Below are 10,582 nucleotides of genomic sequence, written 5' to 3'. Positions count from 1 at the left end.
TGCCCCAACTCCGTCCCCTCCCTGCCCCTATTGGACTCCTTCCCCAAATCCCCGCCCCAGCCCCGCCTCTTCCCCACCTCCTCCCCTGAGCGTGCTGTGGTCCCGCTCCTCCCCACTCCCTCCCAAAGCTTGTTACGCCGCAAAACAGCTGTTTTGCGGCAGCAAGTGCTGGGAGGAGAAGCGGGGAAGGCGCGCTCAGGGGAGGAGGCAGAGGCAAGCTGGGGTGGGGTGCCGGGGCGGGGAGCTGCTGGTGGGTGCAGAGCACCCACCAATTCTTCCCCGTGGGTGCTCCAGCCCCAGAGCACCCATGGAGTCAACACCTATAGGTCTTGCATCTCAGTCAGTGGGGAGAGCCATGCTCTTTGTTTGCTGTGACCGGAGAGAAAAAGAGAACTTGTTCTTTACAATTTACTTGCCTGGCTGCAATGGGCTGGTGCAAAAAGGAAGCTACACATGAAATCAGGATGAAATCTGTTTAAATAGATGCACGGATTGTTTGACTTGAATTATTGTTTCGGAATGGAGGCTGCATGGGGTAGGGGCTCAGGCTGGGATGTTCTGGAATTTGGGGTTAGAAAAATGTAAAAGCCATTTCCATTGGAATGACAACCCTTCAGCTACAACGTCCCTGGCACATGGGACAGAATTAGAGGTCCCGTCCGACTGCTGACCTGCCCTCAGGCGCATCCTGCAGCACTGGAACAGCTTAAGGGTATGAATCTGTGACCCAAAAACAGAGGGCACAGAGTTTGACAGGGATCCCCTGGGTCAAGTGTACAGTAGAACCTCAGAGGTATGAACACCGAGAGTGCTAAAGGAGTTGGCGGATGTGATTGCAGAGCCATTGGCCATTATCTTTGAAAACTCATGGCGATCGGGGGAAGTCCCAGATGACTGGAAAAAGGCTAATGTAGTGCCAATCTTTAAAAAAAGGAAGAAGGAGGATCCTGGGAACTACAGGCCAGTCAGCCTCACCTCAGTCCCTGGAAAAATCATGGAGCAGGTCCTCAAGGAATCAATTCTGAAGCACTTAGAGGAGAGGAAAGTGATCAGGAACAGTCAGCATGGATTCACCAAGGGCAAGTCATGCCTGACTAATCTAATTGCCTTCTATGACGAGATAACTGGCTCTGTGGATGAAGGGAAAGCAGTGGACGTGTTGTTCCTTGACTTTAGCAAAGCTTTTGACACGGTCTCCCACAGTATTCTTGCCAGCAAGTTAAAGAAGTATGGGCTGGATGAAGCACTGGAATGCTTTACCTAGGGAGGTGGTGGTATCTCCCTCCTTTGAAGTTTTTAAGGTCAGGCTTGACAAAGCCCTGGCTGGGGTGATTTAGTTGGGGTTGGTCCTGCTTTGAGCAGGGGGTTGGACTAGATACCTCCTGAGGTCCCTTCCAACCCTGAGATTCTATGATTCTATGAGTGTTGGCAAACAGCTGTTCGGCGGTGGGGAAAGCAGCACACTTGGGGGAGGAGGCGGGGGAGAAGGGAGCTTGGCTGCCGGTGGGGACGAAGCCTGCAGCAGGAGCCGGCAGGGCCAAGCTTCTGGCCCCGCCGCTGCCCGGCCCTGGGGCCCCCTGGCCGAGCTGGCATAGCTGGGGCAGGCTGGCTAGGGCTCCTGTGGCCGCGGGGGTGGGGTGGTGGACTTAGGACTCTGGCAGGCGGGGGTGGGGGGCAGGGCCTTAGGCAAAAGGGGTGGGGTCATGGGGCTAGACTCCCCAAAGGTGAGGTTCACCTGCAGCCCGTGAGAAGAAGGAATTCTGATATTTTCTGACACCCAAAGAGCACCCAGAGGCTTTGGGGCAGGAGGAGAGGGAGAAGGTGGTTTTGTCTCACATTTAGGTGCCCTGTATTCTGGGGCCAGTGCAAGTTTAGAGCAGCCTGAAGGCCTCTGTAGTTTGCACCCAGCTGCCTATGCAGTCGAGGGGTTATTCCAGCAACTGGGAATAGGCAGAGCACAGAGTTATGAGGATACCCCCTTTTCCTTAGGCACACCCCCTACGCACCCCCCTAAACTGTGGGCCGCTGGAAGAGGAGGAATTCTGAAGAGCTGCTACACCAGTTCTACAGCCCCCTGGGGAGTCGCCCAACACCAGAGAAAATCCGGATCCACTTGGCACCAGCAACATATGTTACACGTAAAGGGACACAAGCAAACAAGAAGAAAAGTAAAGTAAAGTCTTCAGGAGAGAGCAGAGTGCGTCTGTCCTGTGGCTCTGTCTCACAAAATGGTAGTTCCTTACCCATTTAAAGGTGCAGTACACAGAACACCCCACATGAGCTGGGATCTTCAGACCCTGAGGGATAGTCAATAGGCAGACCATGGGCCAAATCCAGACCTCCAGATGCTTTCGAAGGGACCCCCAATTTTTGTATTTACTTATTATCATTGTTTTTTTAAAAAAAATTCTCTGGAATCTGGACCCTGACTATACTTTGACCAAGAAATTTGGACCTTGACAAAAAAAATAAATTGACTACCCCTGGGCTTCTGCATCCAACTACCAGTGACAGACTCCCAGAAAGTGCAGTGGTTTCAGACCCTTAAACGCTTTGGAAAACCCCAGTCATGATGGTTTTAATAAAAGGCTCCTTCTGCCCTGTGATATTGCACCAGCCCAAGTGCTGAACCCCAGTGCCTGTGTCTGTCTCCCAGTGAAATAAACCAGAGAACCCACTGCCTTTCCTGGGTAGCGTTCCTGGAACGCAGGGTGGATCAGCCCCAGGTCTGACACAGCTTTTCCCAGTCAGGAATTGGAGTCTGTGACCTCAGGCACTCTGGGCAACCAAACCCAAGTATATCGCTCCCCTTTGCTCGATGACATTTTTCATATTCCTCCCTGTTAGAACCCTACCCTTAAAAGCAGCTCCAGTCTGGAGGATGTACCTGGGGGCAAGCCTAGGGGATAAAAGGCACCTCTAGACCTGACCCTTGTGCCTGGCACATAGGGATTAGAAGAATTTAAAAGCCCTTCACAGCAAATTCCTGAACATCCCATGCCTGATTCCTGCCCCCCCTTCCAGGTGCAGCCTCCATCCAGAAACTGTAATTCAAGTCAAACAGCCCACGCTTCCATTTAAATACATTTCATCCTGATTTAATGCATGAACGTCCTTCTCATGCCAGCCACTTGCAGCCCGGCAGGTGCACAAAAAAACAATTCACCCCAGTTGCAGCAACTGAAAAGCATGGCTCACCCCAGTGACTAAGATACATAAGACCAACTCATCTGGGTTGCCGGGGAGGGGAAGGGAGCCCAAAGCAGGGCCTGGCGAGCATTGTAGCAGGACAGGGCCCCCCATAGCTGGTCTTCCCCAAGCAGAGTTGGTATCGCTCCATGTCCCTGTCCAGCTCACCTCTCAAGTGCTGTGAGTCATGAGGGGATGAAGGAGTCAGAAGGCAAAAGCTTGAAGGCCTTGGTGACACGTCCAGGCCTGAGACCCCGGTTGAGGTTTTCAAAGGGGGTTTGGCAGCACACTGGAATCAATGGGAGCTGTGCGGCTAAATCTGCTCTTTAGCTTTGAAACTCGTGGTGACTAATAAAGTCCTTATCAGCCTAGGCAATGCCTCTATGGCAAAGGAGAAATGGAGGGTGGAGAGTGGCAGGTCTGCACACACTCCTGTGTTCTGCAGGGCATTTGGGCCATCTCTGCAGCTGATGTCTGTACCGGGCAGAGCTCTGAGAACTGTTCCATCCATCCCCTGCTTGCTTGCACTGCAAAGAGCACTTGGGAGCTCAAGAAGATCTGGAATCCCAGCAAACACACATTGCTCCGCCCATCCCATTCACAGGGAAAGGTGGAGCGTCACATCCAACCAGGAAGGCCAATCCGATATGTTTCAATCTTGTATCGCCCCTCTTTGAATGCTGTTTCCAGTCCAATTGCTTCCCTCTTCTTTGGCATCAGCGCTCAATTAACTTCAAACAAATCAGTGTTGGGCACAATTGTTACGAAAGGGCTTGGGGTGGGGATGTTCAAAGAGGGCAGGACTTATTTCTTGGGGACCTTGTTCTGGCTGCAGTTGATTAGCATACAGTAAACAATTGGCCCAGAGATACATGAAATCCACTCCCTGTAACTTTGCCCTCCTCATTCTGTTTTGCGTCACTTGCTTTCTCTTATCCCACTTGCCGCTTCAACTCATCTCACAAGAGCACTTTGTAGTCATTTCAGCAATTTGTCAGGACGGAAGCCAGAGGTGAGTCGCTTTCTTCACTGCTGTCTGGAATGCTGTTTGGGAGGTAAATTCTCTAATCATAGGCAGTCTGGTCCAGGGTCTAGGGGCACTGGCTGAGGTGGCAGGATCCCTGGGTTCTATTCCCACTTCTGCCAGCCATCTGGTCTATGACCTTGGGCAAGCTGTTTCTTCTCCTCTGCTGCATCTGTGTTGGTGTGAGCTCTTCCGGGACGGGACTACGGCAGTGCTGAGTAGATAGCACCATGAATCCTGGACTCCTTGCTGCTGTACTGTTATGCAAATGAATTTCTAAAAAAGGGACAGGGAAAAGTGGAGTAAAAGGCTGAGGAATAACTGAGGTGGGCGGCGGTGAAGGAAACCCCAAGGCCTTTGGAAGATCCTATGTAACCCACCGGCGAGTGTGTATTATAGCAGACAGCTATGGCGCCTGGTATCCTCAGCTCACGCTTTTAGCTCTGGGAGTTCCTGGTACGTCAGCCAAAGGGGTGGCAGTCACATCTAAACTGGTGGGTGTTCCCACTGTACTTTGAATGAGGAACCGGGTGAAACTGCAACCTGGAATTACCTGATGCCTCCCTAAATCCCTCCTGCCATCTGGAGATGGCCATCTCCATTTTCTGTCCTGAGGCGCCGGCTCCATTTACACAACTGTAACGCTTGTGGGGGTGACACCCTAAGCCGGCGGGAGAGAGCTTAATAACTCCACCTCCATGAAAGGCGGAAGCTAAGTCAACACCGGCGCCTAGGTTGGGGTAATTAGGGTCACTCAGGGATGTGGATAATCCACACCCCTGAGAGATGTAAGTTCTACCAAAGTAAACTGTAGTGTAGACGAGGTCTAAGTGGTTGGAAAGGACTAACCATTTCAGTTTTCTCTGGGCAACCCAGTTTGCTCTGGGTAATTCCCAGCCACAAGGGCAGCATCATACCTAAATGAGGTTATTTCAGCGGGGGCGCGTTGGTGTAGGGCGCCAAAGAACTTGTTTGCCTTTGGTGTGAGTCTGCGAGTGATTCTGCTTCACGTTGCTTCAGATTTGTGGGGAACACTTTCTAACATGCTTTGCCAGTTCTTGGCATTGTTCCTTCCCGCCCAGCCCCACCATGTTCAGTTATTGCTATCACTAATCATGCCATTATTGGTGTCTCCTGCATTCCCAGGCCAGCAATGCCGCTCAGCAACCAGAAGAAAAGCCCACCCTGCAAGCACCTCCTAATCTTTATTCTCTCCCAATTGGTAACCGCCTTCTGTTTGTTTCTTTACCTTCGGCCCTCCAGGGACCCTGGCCTAGAGGCCTGGGCTGGCAATTCCTCTTCAGTCACAGTCCATCCTGGAAACAACCCCACAGCTCCAGAGGCTGGTTCGGAGCTGACCATCCTCCTGTGGACCTGGCCCTTTGGGCAACGTGCTGCTCTGCAAAAATGCTCCGAGCTCTTTGGCATCCAGGACTGTCACATCACGGCCAACCGTAGCTGGTACCACAAGGCCAATGCAGTGATTGTGCATCACAGGGATGTGTGCTCCAGCCCAAAGAAACTGCCCCAGGCCCCACGGCCGCCTTCCCAGCACTGGATCTGGTTCAACTTGGAGTCCCCCAGCCACAGCCCTAACCTGGGCTTCATGGATAACCTCTTCAACCTGACCATGTCTTACCGGAGGGACTCTGATATCTTCACCCCCTACGGGTGGCTGGAGGTCCTCAGCCAGCCCCAGAACTTCAGCATCCCAGCCAAGTCCAAGCTGGTGGCCTGGGCAGTGAGTAACTGGAATCCAGCCTCCCGCCGGGTGCAGTACTATGAGGAGCTGAAGAAATACCTCCACGTGGATATATACGGCAGCCATCACATGTCTCTGCCCCGGGACAAGCACTTCTCCACCCTGTCCCAGTACAAATTCTACCTGGCCTTTGAGAACTCGCTTCATGAGGACTACATCACTGAGAAGCTCTGGAACAATGCCCTGGGCTCAGGGGCTGTGCCTGTTGTCTGCGGCCCCCCCCGAAAAAACTACGAGCGCTTTCTGCCCCCCGATGCCTTTATTCACATTGATGACTTTCCCAATGCTCAAGGGCTGGCCCAGTATCTCCAGGAGCTGGACAAGGACCCAGCACGTTACCAGCGCTACTTCCAGTGGCGAACATGGCTAAAACCGTCCAAGCAAAGTTCCTGGACCATCCACTTCTGCAAAGCCTGCCGGGCCTTGCAAATGACAGAGACCTACCAGACCAGGCCTGGTTTGGCCAAGTGGTTCCGCTAGGAGTTACATGCTCAGTTTGCTGTGTTTAGTGCAGATCATTTCCTGTGGGTTCAGTTGCAATTAGCCAAGACTGCTACTTTTCTTTGTATAGAGACATGCCTGCATTTGTTACAAGCTGTGTAGACTTTGCACCAGGAATTGGCTGTTCCGTGCACCCCGCACCCCTCTGCTCGGCTGACTAGCTTCAAAAATCTGAAACTGTGAAATGCAGAATGAGGAAGAGATAACAGAACAAAAGGCAGCTTCTGGGAGTGAAGGGAGGGGACCAGTTTGTTGGAGCTCTGGTTATGGCTGGTCTAGGACGTTGGCAGAAACTCAGTCTTAGTTTGAAACAGTCAGGAAAGATCTGCTTCACCCTTGGAGACTGACATCGCACAATGGCACTGTAAGAACCAGAGGGCAGGCAAATAAGCTGATGAGGGCTAGGAATAAAGAACCCTTTGTGGATTACTTGGAGGGGGAAGATAATGGGGTAGTGAATAGAAGGATGAGGGGCTCATGGGGCATTGTGGCTTTCAAGCTGAGCAATTTTTAGGCCTGGTTGAACTATTAAGGGGCAGGTGTATGCTAGACAGATACATAGATCAAGGCCAGTTCTAGGGTCCTTTTATGGTGGAGCAGGGGGCAAGTGGGTATTTTGGGTCCCCTGGATATTGCAGTTAAAAAATAAACCAATCAGAAGTCCAGGGGCTAGTTAGATCTTTGGGAATGCTTGGATTTTAACAGTTTAATAAAGAAAAAAAAGTCAGACAAGTGTGTCAATATTTTGCTGTGATCTATAATTTAACTAAGGAACGAAGACTCTCCAATCTGCGGCTGTTCCACTGCCCAGCGCTGGATAACGTTACATATTTTGGCCTTCCTGACAATAATTTGGGCCCCCTTGAAGTTCATTTGGTGTGGGGGTGAAGGAAGGTCTTCTTTGCCCACCTGGTTGCGCAGAGCCTGAGACGATTAGATTGATAGATAATTTTGGCTCATCTACGACCTTACTTGGTCTTCATCTTCTGCAGCAGGTGACCCTAATGTTAGGGCTAATAGGAATGGGAGCCCAGATGGGACATAACCTCAAGAGCCATGCAAGGGTAATGTCCAAATTACCGAAAGCCCCTTTCATGCCAAAGTTTGCAACTCTAACACCAACACACTTTATTAAGTGATGAGAAGCTGCATTCAGAGGGACCACCTCGCCCAGCAGTGAAATGCAGCCACCTCTCAGGTGTAAATTACCAACGTTTGAACTGTACAGAGCTAGGGTGACCAGACAGCAAGTGTGAAAAAAATCGGGACAGGGATAATAGGAGCCTATAAGAAAAAGACCCCAAAATTGGGACTGTCCCATAAAATTGGGACATCTGGTCACCCTATACAGGGTAGAACTTTAAAAAGTTCAGGCCAGAATGCATCTCCTTGCTGTGCTAGTGGATTTCAGGCTGGCTGAATGTAATACATATCGACTGGAATGTGCCCAGCTCTTGAAAGAAGAAAAACCAAACCAAAAAAACCACCCCAACCAACAGGACTCTGGTTTTGCCTCCAGCCTGCAAGCACCCTGCAGGGGGTTGGCCCTTTGAGCTATTAAATCAAGTTCAAAGTCTCAGTCCTTCTCTTCAAAGCACTCCATGGTCTGGTATGCCCATGCACCTGTTCTGTGTTTAGAGCTCAGAAGCAAGGTCAAAAAAAATGAGCCTTGCGCATGGGACTGGAAAGTGGGGAGGGTTGTGATGGTCCCTTGTTCCTGGGGGAGTTCATTCCATGGTCTCAGGGCGGGACTGCATTAGAGTGACCCAGCAACATCGCTCAGGGCGGTGAAAAATCCCCACCCCTGGGCAATGCAGTTAAACCGCCCCTAAGACCCCGTGTAGGCAGCACTAGGGGTGTTATCACATGGCTTAATGCAGTGGTTGTCAACCAGGATTCTGGGGCCCCCTGGGGGCCATGAGCTCATTTCGGGGGGGCGGGGGGAAGCACCAAGCAGGACCAGCATTAGACTCGCAGTGGCCCAGGGCAGAAAGCTGAAGCCTCACTGCATGGAGCTGAAGCCCCAGGCCCTGAGCCCCACCACCCAGGTGGAAGCCAAAGTCTGAGCAGCTTAGTTTCACGGAAGCCCCTGTGGCGTGGGGCCCCAGGGAACTGCCCTGCCCCTAATGCCAACCCTGGCTTGTACACGCTGAAAACCAGTTGTTGTTGTACAGGGGTGGGCCGTGGCATTTTTAATCTTATGTTGGGGTAGGAGGGCTCAGAAAGAAAACGGTTGAGAACCCCTGACTTAACGCACCACTGGAAGGAGCTCAGATACTAGAAAAACGAACTAAACGGGCGCAGACTCAGCGGTGGCGCCCCCTGCTGGTCGTCTCTGGGAATTAGCATCCCAGCCTCCGGAGCGCCCTCTTCAGGCCGGTGTCTCACCTTGCTCCTGGCTCCCATGTCCCTCCCAGGACCCCGGTGCCCCTTCCACTGGGGGCTGCCCCCTGGCAGTACACCCACAGTTCTGGGTCTCCCCCTCCCAGGGGAACCCAGCCACCCACCCACTATCCCTACCTTGCCTCAGTTGTAGGCTCCTGCCAGTCACCAGCTAGCCCCCGCGCCCTGCAGCATGAGCCACTCATCACGGCAAGGTTGGGCTTGGACCTGCTGCCTCTATCTAACCTTGGGCTGCAACCTCAGTACCTGTTGGGCCTAATAGTAGGCCACAGCCTTGGGCTTTCCTGGCTGGCCCTCCCCAGCCCTGCTCCAATCCAATTTAGGTACGCTGCTTAGAGCCCCTACAGCCAGGTCCTTCCCTCTCAGAAGCTAACAAGAGTACACTCTTCTCCTCCTGGCCTCCCTGGTTTTTATAAGGCCCACGGGCGCAGGGTCTGTGTGGGGCGTGGCCCCCAGCTGCGGCTGCTCTGCCAATCAGCCCAGCTCTTCCCCTGCCCCAGCCCTCTCCCAGGGCTATCTTAAACCCCTCCGGGCCTGAGCGGGGGAGCCCACCCCGCTTCAGAACACAATGGGAGCAAACTGCACCTGCAGAAAAGCAGCAGCTTTGAAAACATCTGACTTCTTTTCTAAGCACAGTCGCTCCCGGGATATTCCTGCCAGCCACAGGGCAGCACACCAGCTACTAAGCCGCAGCCCTGTGGAGGCAGCTGGCGTTTAAACTGTGGTTGAGTGGAAAAGTGTGTAAAACCTTCGAGTCAGTAGTGTCTGAGCACCTCTCTGCCTCTTTCCAGCAGGCAGCTTGCTGATGGGAAGACCCAGGAGAGAAAGAAAGGGGAGTTTTTACAAGCGCACCCCCCGCAGCTTGGCCGGGGAAGCCTGAGCCGAGTGGAAGGAATGCTGAGATGTGAAGCAGCTTTGTGATTTGCTCAGGCTGCGGGAGCCAGAGGAGGAAATGTGGAAGATCAGGATTGAGCCCCCTTTCTGCGTGGCCCCTGCCAATGGCCACCAAAGAGACGCTCACTGTCTCCTGGGTTCTCTTCCTCATGGGGTTCCTCAGACCCTGCCGTGAGGGGAGGCAGTTTAAAACCCTGTGAGCGGAAGATCCTGTAAATGCCCCCCCCGCCCCCCCTGGAGATGTGGGCTGTATTTTCACAAACAGCCTCTCAAATCAGCTCCTGCAGTTCCCCCACCCCTAACTCTTGGCTCCAGCAAAAGGCCTCTGGGTGTGTAAATCGGCTTCTCAAATGCACGCCCTCTGGCAAACTTGGGGGCCTGGCTGGACAGTGCAGCTTGCTCATAAAGTGTGTGTTTTGCCATGCTCCAGCGGCTGGCCCACATAGGGGGTAAAGGCAGACTACTGCTGCCAGGGAACGGAGTTACTCTGTCGGCTTGTGGGGTAGAGGCGAGAACTGTGGCGGAATAGGGCCTGGACTTCAGCCATTTGATAGGGGTTGTCATGGGAGCGTATTGGCCATAAACTAAATTTTACTGCAGCAATCCAGACTACAGACACTCAAAAAATTTAATTGCTTTCCCAGCAGGAATCCTGGGTTTCTCTCTCTGCAGGATCCTCCAAGCTTCCCCAAACCCTCTAGCCGGGATCGAGAAACCCAGATAGGATATTGGAATTTTGCTCAGTTTGATCCCATGGGCTGTTCAATGTAGAGGCTCTGGGAATCCATCCTGCCCGGTATGGGTTACAT

General features: G+C 52.7%; 1 protein-coding gene across 1 annotated transcript; it reads left to right on the top strand.

Annotated features, from left to right (window-relative positions):
* Positions 1-5,334: 5,334 nt before the first annotated feature.
* On the top strand, positions 5,335-7,084 carry LOC140903184 (4-galactosyl-N-acetylglucosaminide 3-alpha-L-fucosyltransferase FUT6). Its single transcript, XM_073324067.2, has one exon. It carries the CDS (start codon positions 5,367-5,369, stop codon positions 6,453-6,455), a length of 1,089 nt encoding a protein of 362 aa, XP_073180168.1. The 5' UTR covers positions 5,335-5,366; the 3' UTR covers positions 6,456-7,084.
* The last annotated feature ends 3,498 nt before the right edge of the window (positions 7,085-10,582 follow it).

The sequence above is a fragment of the Lepidochelys kempii genome, chromosome 25 (assembly GCF_965140285.1).
Source record: "Lepidochelys kempii isolate rLepKem1 chromosome 25, rLepKem1.hap1, whole genome shotgun sequence".
NCBI lineage: Eukaryota > Metazoa > Chordata > Testudines > Cheloniidae > Lepidochelys > Lepidochelys kempii.
Note: the sequence above shows the minus strand (reverse complement) of the source record. Positions and strands in the feature narration are given on the sequence as shown.

What these genes read in the sequence shown, in the direction of transcription:
- LOC140903184 (XM_073324067.2), top strand. Translation starts at nt 5,367, where the DNA reads ATGCCGCTCAGCAACCAGAAGAAAAGCCCACCCTGCAAGCACCTCCTA.